The 17,334-nt window shown below is 43.7% G+C and overlaps 1 protein-coding gene across 1 annotated transcript in view; it reads left to right on the forward strand.

Moving 5' to 3' along the window:
- The first annotated feature begins 3,556 nt into the window (after positions 1 to 3,556).
- The window catches only part of LOC141063516 (proton-coupled folate transporter-like), a 614,330-nt gene continuing 600,552 nt past the window's right edge, over positions 3,557 to 17,334 (forward strand). Inside the window, exon 1 of the mRNA XM_073557601.1 lies at positions 3,557 to 3,891. Within this exon, the coding sequence (XP_073413702.1) occupies positions 3,784 to 3,891 (108 nt within the window). The 5' untranslated portion in view covers positions 3,557 to 3,783. The remainder of the gene's footprint in view (positions 3,892 to 17,334) is intronic.

The raw sequence follows: 17,334 nt of genomic DNA on the forward strand, positions 1-17,334 counted from the left end.
AGGACAGCGGTGTGCATTTCTCGCAAGTCACACGCGTGGTCCGTGTGTAATCCATTTTTTTCTCGCACCCATAGGCTTGCTTTGGCGAGTCTCGGGCGTAATACGATGCAAATCACAGCATGCTGCGATTTCACCTGCACATATGATACGGGCGAGAAAAAAAGGATAATGGGAGCTTCCCCATAGATTAACATTGGTCCGAGTGCTATGCAATTTTTTTCTCGCATAGCACTCGTACGTATTTCTTTCTAGTGTGACTCCGGCCTTACAGTACCTTTCATTACTGATTTTATTTTCTGCCAGCTACATCAGTATGGCTTTACATCATTGTTAGTTTCTAGCGGAGCTTAATTTTCCTGCAGTCCGCCACCATGGAGTTTACTATGCAATGTATAGCTAAGCAGTGTGTTTTGGTCTGCCCATTACAGACCAGTGAGTGATATAGAATAATAGAAATGCTGCTCTGCTGATGTCATTGGAAGAAGATTATTCTGTGTCATATGTATCATCAGAGCAGCATTTGCAGTTTCACATGACTGATTTCTCAAAAGCAGACAGCAAGCATATTTCATTTGCACTGCAGAGGATAAAATAAAGTTGGTCAGGCAGAGAACTGTACTGGAACAAAGACAGCATAGAAGCAGAAGGTGAATTCTACATTTGGTTTGGCTTGTTGATAACTCAGAGGGGACTTGCAAGGGATAAACAGGAGAAGGAGGGAGGTATCTGCAGCAGTTCTCCTTGAGGAGAAGCAAGGTGCTGCTTGGAAATGTAATTTTAGCAGTGTAAGAAGAGAACATCCTTTTTAGCTATATGAAGCTGGATTCACCCTCTGGAAGATTGAGATGAAAATTATACAAAGGTAGAAGAAATTAACTTCAAACTAAGCTTAGTCTCTATATTAACAGTAAGTAACCATTTAATGTGCTTTGTGAAAAATAATGTGATTATGAGAAAAAAAATATTTAATCTACCCTTTCTCCTCCCTCTTTCATTTTCCCAAATTTCTTTCCTCTTAATTGACATATGCTTCAGTAAATTAGGACACCATATGCCTTTAAAAAAGGGTAGAAGCCAGCGCTGCTTATGGTCAGAACGCAATACATAAAGTGCATATGCACATATTGATTTCAAACTGTATTTCACAATGAGACATTTAGCAAAAAATTGATCAATATTTTGAGCCACTCTGCCGCACCAAGGCAATCTCATATGGGGCAGTCCTGCTCTATGTTTTTTATATTCCTGAGCCATTACAGCATCCTAAATGTATTAAACGCAAGACCACATTAAATGCAAACTGTACCTGAAGCATTTTTGAATCACTCCCATGGAGCCAGAGAAGGCAAGTGCAGATAAAGGTTGACCAGGTCTGGACATAGACATTTGAAGTTTAACCTCTACACTGCCTGTTCAGCACCACAGATGAAGGGTGATACAGGCCCAGACACAGGTGCACAATCAAGCAGAGCCTGGGGCAGAGCAGGGCCGCTGTGAGTATGCACAGCAGCCTAGATCAATCACAATGAACACAGAAATAATGGCGAGCATAACCTAGCGCACACGGCAACAGTTGTGGTCAACCACAAACCAATATCAAATAAAAAAGGGGAGAAGCCAGCGCTGCTTGTGGTCAGAATGCAATACATAAAGTGCATATGCACAAATTGATTTCTAACTGTATTTCAAAATGAGACATTTAGCAAAAAATTGATCAATATTTTGACTCACCCTGCCGCACTAAGGCAATCTCATATGGGCAGTCCTACTCTACGTTACTTATATTCGCTGTGCCATTACGTCCTCCTAAATGTATTAAAAGCAAGACCACATTAAATGCAAACTGTACCCGAAGCATTTCTGAATCACTCCATGGAGCCAGAGAAGGCAAGTGCAGATAAAGGCTGACCAGGTTTGGACATAGACATTTCAAGTTTAACCTCTACACTGTCTGTCCAGCACCACAGATGCAACCTTACAATTCAAGGTAGTATCTAAATTTTATATAAACAGAACATTTCATACCCAAAACACAGTTTTCTAGATTTGAATGAAGTGCACCATTGCTAACAGGGTCATTTGCTTGGTCCTAAACATTTTTGCAGGAAGGTCTACCAAAAATAAACTGATGACAATGATTAATCGACAGAGAAGCACAGAACCTAGCATTAAGTTTCTCTACAGCACCACCACTGGTTAAGGGCAGTATTGCTTGCTTTACATTCAAATTAATGGGTTGTCCATGTAATTAATGGGTTGTGACTGGGAATTCCTTAATTGGGAATTCTAAATGCTTCTGAAAAAATGGATTAGTTCAAACATTTTGGACAATGTCCATTGTATATTACATGAATAAATAAACTGTGGATGCATGTTAAAGGATCCCGTGAGAAAGACAAGTGAAACTGAAAAAAGCTGGTTTCACTCTTTGACCTAAAAACATACCATAAGGAAACAGCCTTACCAAAACCTGTCAGATGACAAATGCACTAGCAGGTTGCAGCAGGCCCCCACTTATAAAGGTAGGGGCTGCACAGATGCAAACTACTGATAGAAACAGCCACCCACACATCTACCAGATTATAGAGGGGTTGGGTGCCTAGTAGAAAAAATGCACACAAATGAGGCTTACGTAGAACGCCAGTCACACAGGTATGTGTGATGTAAAGTGTCCAGCTTACAGCCTATTGATAACTAAATGGTGGTCTGATTCTAATGCATCGGGTATTCTAGAATATGGCCAGTGGGAGATTGATGCTCAAAAGATGGTCCAGGACGATCCACCACGATCGGCAGTCTCACAGCGGGGGCCTGGTCACTGCTGTGTGTCACACTGAGACTAAGTACCCACGTTGCAGAAATGTTGTGGAAATTTCCGCAGCATTTCCGCAACTCCCGCCGCGAGGAAAACGCTTGCGAATTCTCAGGCATTTTCCTGTGGAAAACATGCGTTTTTCACGCGATTTTCGCGTGCAGAATTCAAGCACATTCCTAGCAATTTGAAGCATCGCTTGGAATGTGATTGACAGGTTGGTCACACTTGTCAAGCATTTATTATATGCATTAATTTTTTTCATCTTTTATTGCACTTTTTGTCATTTTTTGCAGGATGCAGTAAGGCCCCTTTTTGTTGGCTTGGTGTACTGGGGTGTCTGTCCTTATGGGGTGCATATATATAGTGCTGGGCATCCCGCCTGATATAATATTATGGGAATCATCAATAGTCTGTGATCCGGATACTTTGCACTACACATACCTGTGTGACTGGCGTTCTACGCAAGCCTCATTTGTGTGCACTTTTTCTACTAGGCAGCCAACCCCTCCATAATCTGGTAGGTGTGTGGGTGACTATTTCTATCAGTAGTTTGCACCTGTGCTTCCCCTGCCTTTATTAATGGGGGCCTGCTGCATCCTGCTAGTGCATTAGGCTTCTGACAGGTTTTGGTAAGGCTGTTTCCTTATGGTATGTTTTTTTTTTTTTCAATTTTTCTATGTTAGCTGTTCACTCTTTGACCTCCCATAAAAATGTAGTGAAGGAGGAAGTTACTAGTTCCGTGTTATACTTGCTTTGACAGTGAAAGCAATGCAGCAACTCCAGACAGTACTATAACATTATTGTTAAATACTGGTATAATGTACAGGAACATCTGAATAATAACGATAATATTGCTACTTAAATAGCTTTTCATGCCTTTTCCACTGAGAAATACTCTACACTTAGCTCAGTTTCAGTCTTAGACTATTAATATTACTATACAGTTAATAGTTCCTTAGCAGCAGACAATGTGTCACCGGTTACAATCAATAATCACAGTGGAGCCAGTGCTTTTTCTCTTTATGACGGGAATATTTCTGCAAGGACCAGCCTATCAACAGCTGATATTGAATAAGGTAAGATGTTTCCTACTTTCTACACTTTATGTAAATACAAAGTTACGTGCTGAATGTGATTTATTTTTATTCTATACCGCAGTTTTGGTTGTTTTTATAACTGCCACACTTTAAAAATCATTTTATTTGCAACTTGTTTACATTTTTTTACTTTATACAAATCAAACTCTGCATCACATCCTGAATGTTGTGTTGATGCATTTCAATGGAAATATTCATACATATATTTAAACATGGTTTACATTAATAATAAAATTTTTTATTGGTCCAGCAACAAAATATTTTTCAGCACTTTGTATTTGAAATAGAAACAAACAAGAAGAATGACAAAGAAATAGAATAAATTAAGCAATGAGACAATATGAAACCTTTTTGACACATCTATCTTTTGTGTATGCACAGGTTTTAGAAACTTTAGTGCTATGGGCAGTGGCATGCCACTAAAAGTGCAGAACACGCAGTCACTTTGGGACCCGTGAGTCAGGGGGCTCAGTGCAGGCTCTGGCACCGAACCCTCCCCACCTGGCATCATACTTTAAACTGTGGCCGCATCTTGGATGTGGATACGGTTGAAAGCAATAATGGAAGAGGGAGCCATCAGCTGATGCTCCCTTGTCCATCAATTCTTCTGTGAGTCAGACGTCTCTACTGTGTCTACTTGCGCCTGCTGTTCTGTGCAGTGCAGTGGATCAAGCCACACACTGCAGAGACAAATGCAGCATAGAAATGAGGAAAAGTACTTTTTTTTTAAACCAATGATTACATTTTGGGGGCCATCATACTATTTGGAGGGCGATGTGGGAGCAATCATACTATTTGGAGGGCTGTGTAGGGGGCCATCATACTTCATGAAGGACTATGTTGGACCAATGTATTATTTGGAGGGTTGTTTGGAAGCCTATGTGGGCACCAGTTATACTGTCTGAAGGGCTGTGTCGAGGCCAGTTATACTGTTGGGAAGGCTGTATGGGTATATTAGACTGCTTGGAGAGCTTTGCTGGGGGCCTTTTTACTGGTTGTAGGGCTAGTGGGGATTATACAGTGTGGAGGGTTGTGTGAGGGCCATTATACTGTGTGGGGGCTGTGTTGCAGCCATTACAATGTTTTCAGGGCCATCAATGTAAGGTGTCTTAGAAGTGCTATCATACTGTGTTGGAGTCACTGTGTACATATCATACTTTGTGAAGGTGGTGGTGGTATTTTATTGTCATCATACTGTACGTGTGAAGGATATTGTAGAGGAATTCACTGTGGGGATACCCTTACTGTTTTGGGGGCACATTTATTGGCATCATACTATGAGGGGGCTGTGAAAGAGGTATCTTAGTGTATGAGAACACTGAGAGGTTTTGATAGGAGTAAAATTACTTTGTAAGTACTGCAAAGTTGTGAGATATATTCTTTTCTGACCCAGCTGAATATTATTATTTTTTTTTGTGGGGGGATAGACTCAATTAGGAATTTTGCTATCGGGCCCCATAATTTCTATGTTCTTTCCTGGATATGGGGCTAATCTCTGACACCATTTTTGATGAGCCTTTGACACAATTCACATAATTGCGTGAGCAGTGTGAGAGCAATAGGGTTTGGTTCAGAAAAAATATCATATTCTATCAGCGAAAAGAAATTTTAAAACAAACAGACAGTTATACAACAGACCAACTATATTATTGTGTAACTAAAGCCTTAAGGTGAGTCTTTTAGTCTGGACACCCAATTTTTATGCTATTTTTGCTTTTTCTGTGGAAAAAATGCAATATATTTACACCTGTTTGAAGTATGCTTACAAATTTTTATATGATGTAAAGAGTATAAATAAGTACTGTAAAAATGCAGTGAAGTGGGCAAGGAAAACAAAATGGTGGTGAACGTGGTCACAATCCTGGTTGTTGTACTTGTGTGAAACAATAAAAAACAAACGTTCTTAATTACTATGATTGTTGCTTCCTTTGGCAGTTGAAATTAAAAAAGTGAAAATTATAAAATGGCATCATGCTGAAATTTGAGTATTGATTTTTGGTACTGGACTACTGTACTGAGTTCTGGCAGTGGTTCACCGAAGTTCTATGGAACGATTCTGCTCTCAGGTGCCAGTTCCAAAAGGCCTTTCTGAGACGCTCAATGATGCTCTGGTCATCCATGATGCCCCTTCTTCTCTGATGGAGGCCATGAATCAGGCCATTCGAATGGACCGCAGAATCCATGAGAGACGTGGTAAACAGCAGGCTGCTCGTTATACTTCCCCGGAGCAGATCCATTTACCTGAGGTTAAAGTTGCCAGTTTTCATATTGCAGAGAGAAGACGGAGACAAGATCTCAGAATCTGTGTACACTGTGGCCTCTCTGGAAATTTTCTTGAGAATTGTCCAACTCATCCTCAAGCTATCAAATCATTGGGAGAACGTCTGAGTCTGAGTGATGGCCAAGGAGATCACCCAGACTCCCAGTTACCTTTATGTTCCTCTGATAAAGTGCTGGTAAATACAATGATATGCTTTGAGAATCAGGTGTTATCAACATTGATGTTCATTGACTGTGGGTCTGCTCCTAACTTTATTGATTCAGGACTGGTGCTGAAGTTAGAGTTAGGGACAGTTAGTTTAGAAAGATTTATTCTGGTTAAGAGAGCAATGGTAGATTTCACTCCCAAGTGGAAGCTGTCCGCGCTGAATCCATCTCCTGTTTTGCATTGGATAATTTACCTGCTTGATTGTTACTGGGGTTTCCATGGTTACTGATTCACAATCAAGTTATTGATTAGTGTCAGGAGATTGTGAAATGGAGCCCCAAGTGTTACAAAAAATGTCTAATAAAAGTGCAAATATGCTTCGCTAGTCTGAAGGGTCTTCCGAGGTACTTGAAGGACTTCAGAGATGTGTTTTCGGAAAAAGAAGCAGAGATATTACCTCCCCATCATCCCTATGTATGTACTATTGATCTTATTCCTAGCACCAAATTGCCAAAAGCTTGCCTTTACAATTTGTCAGGGATTGAACAGACCGCTATGAAAGAATATATTAACAAATGGTTATGGAAGGATAATATTCATCCTTCCTCCTCCCCTATAGCTGCTGGATTTTATTTTGTACATTCTTGCCTTGATTTCTGAGAACTAAACAAGATCATGGTTAAAAATACTAACCCACTTCCACTCATCCCTGACCTTTATAATCAGCTTCTGGGGGCTAGGGTGTTTTATAAACCTGATCTTAGAAGGGTTTACAATTTGATATGCATCTGGAAGGGTGATGAGTGAGTACTGTAATATCCATAATCACTATACTTGTGATGAGCACTTTGCAAAAATTGTGTATTCATTCCGAATAGCGAGTACAATGCAAGTCAATGGAAAATGCAAGTAATTTTCTGCTGGACCCTACAAAAGTGTCTGGGGGCCTGATGAAAAGGCTGAAATGGATGGGAAAGTAATGAAACAGAATGGGAAGAGCCTGGAGAATATGTCTGCATGCATTTCTGACTTACATAAGGTTTCTGGGAATAAGTTTGTTGCAGTATTATGCCACTTTTACAGATACACATGAACAATTACCAAACCTTGATTTCTATTGAATATGTATCCCCTATCTCAGTGACAATGTGGGACAACCTGTCACAATGGCCTCCAATGACAAATATTAGTTTGATAGGACCACTCTACATTCAAGAATTGTCCACTGCACCATATGTATAGGGTTTGTAAAAATTAGCTCTATGGTCTGAGTCATGGTTGACGCAGGAAGCCAGCATCCCAAGGGCCTCCAATCCTAAATAGTAGTTAGGCTGGAGTAGGAATACTGTCCTGGTTTGTCCACTGCACAATGTGCATAGGTTTTGTAAAAACTAGCCCTATGGGCTGAGTCATGGTTGACGCAGTAAAGAAACAGGTTTTTAAGGGGAGGGGTTGTCATTAACAGCAGTAGCATGAATCAGCATTTTTGGTGACTTAAGATTGGCTTGCTGTCATCTTGCGGGAGATATGTGGAGATATCCAATCCTTGTTGAATTTAGTCAGAATAAGTCTGTCTTCATTTTCCGTGGAGAGGTGTGTGCGCCTTTCAGTGATTGACTCAGTGGAACTGAAAACATGCTCTGACATCACACTAGCAGCCGGGCAGGCCAGTACCTCCAAGGCATGTAAGGAGAGGTCAGTCCAAGTGTTCAGCTTGTACACCCAATAATTAAAGGGAACTGAAGTGTTTGAAAGGACACATGTATTGTCTCTTAAGTACCCCTTGCCCATGATCTGCAACTTCTCCCTCCTTGGCATTGTTACAGGCACAGATAACCCTTGCTGTTGTGCTGGTTTATTGAAAATTGCCCAATTTGTGCACATTTTCCCCCCACCTCTGCTGGATCTGGTGTTCGTGTCTCTCCTCATTATCCCTTGGTGTTGAAAACAGCCGCTATCTCTGCTACCAGCATTGTCTGAGAGTGATGTTTTCAGCAACTGATCTACAATGGCCCTCTTGAACGATTCCATTGTAAAACTCTTTGGTGACTTCAAAAGGAGAGAGAAGGAAACTTCTCCTTGTACCATGGATAGAGAAAAATGGCCAACCTGTATTGGTTATTGGATAAAATATGCATCATGCAAGGGTCTTGCCACAGACACTTACACATGAACTGTGCCATGTGAGCCAAGCTGCAAAAAGGCAAATATTTTGTGTCCCCCAACAGTAGGAACAGTACCCATCCTCTCCTCATGCTGATTTACCTCCTCCTCTTCAGCCCATCCAGGCTGCACAGACATGAAACTTAGGTTGGATGTCCCCTCTGTAGCATTAGGAGTCCCCTCGGTAGCACAGAAAAACAAGTCCTCTTCCTTGTGATCCTCCTCATTACCCAATGTTGCCTCAGAATATTGGCTGGGCTGGGTAGTATCACCCATTGTGAAATCTGGCTCCATACTAACATGCTGGGCACTCAAAGCTTCCTCTTTGAGATTATGCAGCGATTGTTTCAAGAGACACAGCAGTGGGATGGTTATGCTGATTATAACCTGATCACCGCTCACGAAGTTGGTGAGGTACTCAAAGTTCTCAAGAACCTCACAAATGTCAGCGATCCACACCCACTCGACAGTTATGTGTGGTGGCTGACTCTCAGTCTGATGGGCATGATGAAGCTGGTATTCAGCTACTGCCCTCTGCTGCTCACTAATCCTCACCAACATATGATAGGTTGAGTTCCATCATGTGGGCAGGTCGCAAATGAGTCTGTGACTTGGCAATTCAAGCATTTTTGCAGCGCTGTAAGACCAGCAAAAGTGGTAGAGGAATGGCTGAAATGGGCACTAATACGGAGCACCTTCTCAAGTAAGTACGGCAAGGCAGGGTAATTTTTCAGAAATTTCTGAACAATTAGGTTCAGCACGTGAGCCATGCATGCCACGTGTACCAGCTTGCAGACCTTTAAAGCCGCCACCAGGTTACACCCTTTTTCCTAGATGACCAGACCGGGTTAGAGGTGCCACATGGAGAGCCACTGATCGGTCTGTTGTTTTAAAGCTTGCCACAGCTCTGATAATGTTTGTACTACTGCTTGGCATAGAGTGTTAAATGCTTTTAAGTGATCTAATGTGGACAGCAGAGGGCAGGCTGTGACCACAAAAACAGTGGGAAAAATGGCCTGGTGCATGCTTGTTAGCAGGCAGTAGGAAATGTTTGGACTATTGTTTTGCATAGGGCACAAACTGCCTTTTTCAATGGACTAATGTGGACAGTAGAAGGCAGGCTGTGACCACAAAACAGCGGGGAAAATCGCCTGGTGCGTGCTTGGAATCCGGCAGTAGTAAATGTTTGGACTATTGCTTTGCATAGGGCACTAACCCAAAAACAATGGGGAAAATAGACCGATGCTTTAAACAAAAAAGGCAGCACAAATTGATAGTAATGAAAATGATGAAATGGTAAGACAGGATGTTGAGAAGGCTGAACTTTTAAATTCCTATTTTGCATCTCTTTTCTCTCAGAAAGGAAATGTAACATCAACTGTTATTCACTGTCCTATTAAGGGAATAGAAGAATCCAGGATATCTATAAACAGAAAGATAGTGAGGAAACACTTAGCTAACCTAATTGAATTCAAGTCTCCAGGTCCAGATGAATTACACCCCAGAGTACTGAAGGAGATAGCAGAAGAAATTTTTGAACCCCTCTCCATAATCTTTGAAAATTCTTGGAGAACAGGAGAAGTGCCAGAAGACTGGAGAAGAGCAAATGTTGTTCCTATCTTCAAAAAGGGGAAGAAGGTGGACCCAGGCAACTATAGGCCGGTGAGTCTGACTTCTATACCAGGAAAGATCTTTGAACAAATTATTAAACAACATGTATGTCAATACCTGGATAAGAATGAAGTGATTAAACAGAGTCAGCATGGGTTTGTAACTAATAAGTCATGTCAGACTAACTTAATTTCCTTCTATGACGGTATCACTGATTGGGTGGATCAAGGAAATGCTGTAGATATAGTATATCTTGACTTCAGCAAAGCATTTGACAAAGACTCTCATACAATCCTTATTGAAAAAATGACTAAGTATGGAATGGACAAGGCAACTGTTAGGTGGATTCATAACTGGCTTAGTGATCGGACGCAAAGAGTGGTAGTAAATGGCTGCACATCCAGTTGGAAGAATGTCTCAAGTGGGGTACCACAGGGCTCTGTCCTGGGCCCTGTATTGTTCAACACCTTTATCAACGATTTAGATGAAGGAATTGCGGGTAAACTGATTAAATTTGCTGATGACACAAAGCTAGGAGGGATAGCTAATACTAGAGAAGAGAGAGAGAGGATTCAAAAAGATTTAAATAAACTGGAGAAGTGGGCAGCAACTAACAGAATGGTTTTTAACAGGGAGAAATGCAAAGTACTACATCTGGGCAATAAAAATGAAAAAAGCATATATAGAATGGGAGGAATAGGGCTAAGTGACAGCACATGTGAAAAAGACTTGGGTATACTAATAGATCACAGACTGAATATGAGTCAACAGTGTGATGCAGCAGCAAAAAAGGCAAATGCAATTCTAGGATGTATTAACAGAAGCATACAGTCTAGATCACGTGAAGTCATTATTTCCCTCTACTCCTCTTTGGTCAGACCTCATCTGGAATATTGTGTCCAGTTTTGGGCACCACATTTTAAAAAAGACATCAACAAACTGGAGCAAGTTCAGAAAAGAGCGACCAGAATGGTGACCGGTCTGCAAACCCTGTCTTATAAGTAAAGGTTGCAGGATTTGGGAATGTTTAGTTTGCAAAAGAGAAGACTGAGAGGAGACTTAATAGCTGTCTTCAAATATCTAAAGGGCTTTCACATTGTAGAAGGATCAACTTTATTCTCATTTGCACAAGGAAAAACTAGAAGCAATGGGATGAAACTGAATGGGAGGAGACACAGATTAGATATTAGAAAAAAATTTTTGACAGTTAGAGTGATCAATGAGTGGAACAGGCTGCCACGAGAAGTGGTGAGTTCTCCTTCAATGGAAGTCTTCAAACAGAGGCTGGACAGACATCTGACTGGGATGATTTAGCGAATCCTGCTTTGAGCAGGGGGTTGGACCAGATGGCCCAGGAGGTCCCTTCCAACTCTACGATTCTATGATTCTATGATTCTATACTCTGTGTGCTGGAAAATATTGCTTTAACTCTAATAAGAGCTGTTTTAGGATGGACACTGGAAGAACAAGTTAACCTCTCCATACCGAATGCACAATCCCACCCTCCCTGTACTCTGACTTTGTTGTGTGTCTTCAGCTCTGAAAAGAGCTATTTTTTTGTGGTATTATAGAGCTAGTGCCAGACTCCTTTCAACTGTCCCTGCTCGGGTATCTCTCGCTCCCTACTCTGCACTGACCTAGTATACACTGCAGCTAGCCCTGACAAGTGCTTTTGTATTATCAGAAGGTCTAAAGACTCTCCTTAGCAGCTGAGCGATCTCTCCCTAAGCTTGTAGATGCAACATGTGCAAAATGGTGGTGGCAGGGCTTAAACAGACCCTATGACGCCGGGCGGCCAGCCAGTCTTAGTAATGCCACTACCAATATATCTGCGGCATTACTGTAATTGGTTAAGAAGACCAGCATGTTTATTGGCTGCAAATGAGGCAGCAAAACTGCAGGGCGGGACATCTACATATAGCGAGGCAATTACACAAATACTCGCAATTTAACGAGTAACCCGAATACCATACTGTCTGTGCGAATAGCGAATAGTATCGAATATTCTCGCTCATCACTTTTTTTTTTACATCTAAGGGTTTTTTTAAACCTTGTCATGCCTTTTGGATTATCTAATGCACCTGCTGTGTTTCAAAATTTTATGAATTATATTTTCTTTGATTGCATTGGAAGATATGTTTTTTACCTCGATGACAATCTAATTTTCTCACCAGATTTGGACACTCACCAGGAACATGTCCGTGTTGTGGTACAGACATTGAGGGAGAACTCTATGTCTGCTAAATTAATGTTTTTCTTCTGTTAAGTAGACCTCTTTGTTGGGGTAAATTTTGTCAGCAGAAGGGTTTAAGATGGACCCTAGTTAAGGTGCAGGCCATAATTGATTGGGTTCAACCTTGTGTTCTTAAGGCTTTGCTGCATTTTCTGGGATTCACAAACTATTATAGAAAATGTATCAAGGGGTTTTCGCAGATTGCTAAGCTACTTACTGACCTTACACTTAAGGGGACGAATCTCAAGGTTTGGTTGTCGGGTGCTACCTGGGTTTTTGAAAGATTAATAGTGGTTTATGTCTGCACCCATTCTGATTGAATCCAACCTGATCTCCAAGAACCATTCATTGTGGAGGTGGATGCTTCAGCAATCGGAGTGGGGGCAGTCTTATTGCAGGGGCCCAAAACTCTGACTAACTTGCGTCCATGTGCTTTATTAATCTAAAAAAATTTCACCGGAGGAGAGAAATTATGATGTTGGGAATTGGGAGTTACTTGCTGTCAAATTGGCCTTTGAGGAATGGAGGCATTTTTTCGAGGGGGCGGTTCATCCAGCTGCGGGCGGTGATCACTGATCACTTGAATTTAGTTTACATTGAATCAGCTAAAAGCTTAACTCCTAGAGAGGCCAGATTGTCCGTTTTTTTCTCAGTTTAATTTCTCTATTTCTTTTAGGCCAGGGTCCAAGAATGTGAAAGTTGAAGCATTATCTCGTAGTCTAGATTCCATTTCTCCTCCAGAACCTCCATCCTCCATTATTCCTCAGGGTTTTGTGGTGTCTATGGTAACCTCAGACTTGGAAGAGGAGATTCATAAAGTTCAGTTTTTGGCTCCTTCTGCTACTCTAGGGTCCAAATTATTTGTGCCTGTGTACCTAAGATTGCAGGTGCTACAGGAATTTCATGATTCCATTTTAAGTGGTTATCCTGAGGTTACTGCTACACACAAAGCCGTTGCTTGACCTTTTTGTTGGCCACCATGCATGATGATATTAAAGATTTTGCATTTGCTTGTGAAGTCTGCGCACGTGCCAAAGTCAGTCATTGCCGGCCGGTTCGGGAAGTCGCTCCATTGTCAATTCCAGAAAAACTATGGACTCATTTGTCCATGGATTTCATTACAGATTTGCCTCTGTCAGATGGGAAAACTGCTATCAGGGTGGTAGTTGATCGATTCAGCAATCAAGCTCTTTTTGTTCCTTTGTCAGGATTACCTAATGCAGAGACACTCTCCAGGTTATTTGTTTCTCATATTGTAAGGTTACATGAGATCCATCTGAGCATTGTGTCTGACAGGAGAGTACAATTTGTCACTAAATTTTGGAGAGCTTTTTGCAGTAAACTAGGGATTGACTTCTCATTTTCATCTGCCTATGTTTGGCGTCGGGTTCCTGTCACTGCACAGCAGGAATCCCAAGCCTTGCCTTCGGCAGTCTCCCATTCCTCTTCGGCCACAGAGGAGGCTGCTCAGCAGACTCATCGATCCCAGCGCTCTGCTCAGACTAGCACTGTGGGTTTGATTGCTGCTGCCACCTCTGGTCCAGCTATAGCAACACATGCTGGTCAGTAGCGAGCTACTCCAGGGACTAAGTCCTTTTTCGACCTACTGAGCATGCCCGTGGGATGATATCTCATTGGAGATTGGAGGTCACATGCTCGGGTCCTTCTCCAGCTCGGATTGGACCATCAGGAAGGTCCTGGAAGGATGCTGCTATAAAAGGCTTGCATGGCCACTTGGCCATGTGCTAGCATACACAGTATTTGGTAGAGGTGTGTGTGTTGATGGATGCTTGTGAAACGCTGACTGACATATTATGAAACACCTTCCCTTTGATACGCATGTGGTTAAGGTTAGAGTTTGCAGTCGGCGCTGAGTTGTGACACTGTCTAGCTCCACAGTGCTCCCTGCTCCTCACCCATGCTAGCACCAGTGGGTGCCAAGCTATAAGGCATCACTGTACTGCCTCAAGTAGTTGCAACCACCAGAAGCGGCGCCGTGTGCAAGTTATGCGCTTTCCTTGCCCTAATCAGGGAGGTTAGTGGTGTCCGCCAGAGCGGTGCAGCACGCACCTAGTGTGCTTATATTTCTATTGCTCTCTCCGGCACCGCAGCTGCGGTGCCGAGCGCTAGAAGTCAAGAGGGACTGCCTATGGGGCAGAGTACTGTGACCGTATTCTAGCGCTCATCCGACCGAGGCCTGTGAGTTTTAACAGGCTTCGGTAGTTACACTCAGCGGCAAGGTTGTTCTGTGAAGCAACAGAACTCGCCACTGTACACACCGGGTGACTTTAACTCGCGTGTGTTTATCTATTACTTTGCCATATAGTCTCCACCATTACTGACCAGCAGTTTACCATCTCTGCCTGGTGGACCCCAGGCTGTGAACGCACCGCTTTATCATTTTATTATTTGGTGCGTTCTGCCAGCCTAACATTATACTAGCGCCAGGGTCTGGCTAGTAATGCGGACAAACAGTGACTGCAGCGGTACATCCAGCAGCTGGAGGGCAGGTTGGAGGCTCTCGAGTGCTCAGCCTCAGCTGTGGATGTTATCGCAGTCGCTGTTCACGCAGCCACAGAGGTTGTCTCCCGTGTGTCCCCTGCCTTGCCTGTCCCGACTTTGTCCTGCCTCCCATTACCCGAGAAGTTATCGGGCGATAGTGCTTCTTGTAGGGGTTTCATGAGCCACTGTACCATACAGCTGGAGCTGCTGGTTGCACGATTCCCCTCCGAGCGGGCTAAAGTGGGATTTGTTATTTCCTTATTGTCAGGCAGGGCTCTGGAGTGGGCCACACCGCTGTGGGAGCATGGTGATCATGTGGTGCAGAGTGCCTTGCAGTTCTTGGGCACTCTGAAACAGGTCTTTTTGGGACCGCATGCCACCCATGATACCACGCTCCAGCTGCTGGCATTATCACAGGGCCCGTCTCTGGTCAGCCATTATGCCATCCAGTTCCGGAAGCTGGCTTCGGAACTGAAGTGGTCAGATAAGACCCTCGTTCCAGTGTTCTGGAGAGGTCTGGCTGACCATGTGAAGGATGCCCTGGCCACCACGGAGATTCCTGCCACACTGAAGGAGCTTATCACCATCTCCACCCGCATAGACCTTCGTTTTTCAGAGCGAAGGTTGGACCGGTCCCAGTGTAGGCAGAGGTTTAGGTTGGCACCCACTTTCGCTAAACTTCCGGAACCTCCCAATCAGGCGTCTGAGCTCCGAAAGGCCATGAGGAATTCTCGCGCGGGATCCAGGTGCCGGTCCACGTGAGCTCCCGTGGTCTGTCACATTTGCCGGCAGTCTTGTCACCCTGCCAACAGGTGCCCACAGCGGCCAGGAAAGAGCTCGCCTCTAGTGGCTGTTGAAAGAGGCCTACTAGATACAGCAACGTTTTCCTCCAAGGTGTCCTTTGAGAGACGCTTGACTTTGGCTCTTCCACTCTGGCGGTGGAGGTTTGCGTGGACTCCAGGGTGGAAGGCAATTTGATGTCGTCTGCCATCGCCCAACGGCACACAATTCCTCTGGTTTTACTACCTCAGCCAGTCACCATCAGAGTGGTGAATGGAGCGACACTACCCTCTCAGATCACCCACCAGACCGTGCCGCTGATACTCTCGCTGTCTCCTTCCCATCAGGAGATGCTATATCTCCTTGTCATGCCTGAGGGTATCTACCAGGTTCTCTTAGGGGTTCCCTGGTTGCGTCATCACTCTCCCCATATAAAGTGGTCCTCGGGGAGATTTCTTGGGTGGAGTAAATCCTGTGTGGGTAGGTGTCAGAGGGAGTGCGTTCAGGTTGCCTCCTCTGAAGTCCCTGCAGATCTCTCCTTTCTTCCCAAATACTATCGACAGTATGCAGACGTGTTCTTCAAGAAGGCGGCGGAGACCCTTCCGCCTCACCGCCCCTACGACTGTCCTATTGACCTCTTGCCTGGTGCTGAGCCTCCCCGGGGTCGAGTCTATCCCCTATCTCTCCTGGAGACAGAGGCCATGTCTCAGTATATCAGGGAGAATCTGGCAAGGGGATTCATTAGGAAGTTATGTCACCAGCAGGGTCGGGATCCTTCTTTGTCCAGAAGAAGAATGGAGAACTACATCCCTGCATCGATTACAGGGGTCTTAACGCTATCACCATTAAGAATAAGTATCCTCTACCCCTGATATCGGAACTGTTTGATAGGCTATGAGGAGCAAGGGTGTTTACTAAACTTGATCTGCTGGGGGCTTACAACCTTATTCTCATCTGTGAGGGGGACGAATGGAAGACGGCTATTAACACCAGCACCAGGGACGGGCACTATGAATACCTGGTGATGCCCTTCGGGCTCTATAATGCTCCGGCTGTCTTCCAGGACTTTGTGAATGACATCTTCCGGGATATGCTCTCCACCTCGGTTGAAGTCTATCTGGATGATATCCTAATCTACTCTCCAGGTATAGACTCCCACCGGAGAGATGCTTGCAAAGTCTTCGACCTCCTTTGGGAAAACTCTCTCTATGCCAAGTTGGAGGAGTGTGTGTTTGAGCAGGAGTCCTTGCAATTCCTGGGCTATATCATCTCCACCCAGGGATTGGCCATGGATCCTGCCAAGCTACAGGTGGTTATTGTTTGGCAGGACCCTCATTCCCTCAAGGCAGTGCATCACTTTATGGGATTTATTAACTTATACCGCCAATTCATTCCCCACTTCTCAACCTTGGTAACTCCCTTGGTTGCCCTCACCAAGAAGGGAGCAAATCCTAATCTGTGGTCAGAGGAGGTCTCCAAGGCCTTCCTCTCTATTAAGTCTCATTTCGCCAGTGCACCCATTTTACATCGCCCCGATGTAGATAAACCATTTATTTTAGAGGTGGATGCCTCGTCCGTCGGTGCTGGAGTGGTCCTGTTCCAAAAGGATGCTCAAGGTCAGAAGCATCCCTGCTTCTTCTTTTCTAAGACCTTCTCACCAGCAGAGAGGAACTATTCCATCAGGGACAGGGAGTTGCTGGCCATG

The sequence above is a fragment of the Dendrobates tinctorius genome, unplaced genomic scaffold (assembly GCF_039654945.1).
Source record: "Dendrobates tinctorius isolate UK_male_01 unplaced genomic scaffold, ASM3965494v1 ptg000250l, whole genome shotgun sequence".
Classification (NCBI taxonomy): Eukaryota; Metazoa; Chordata; class Amphibia; order Anura; family Dendrobatidae; genus Dendrobates; species Dendrobates tinctorius.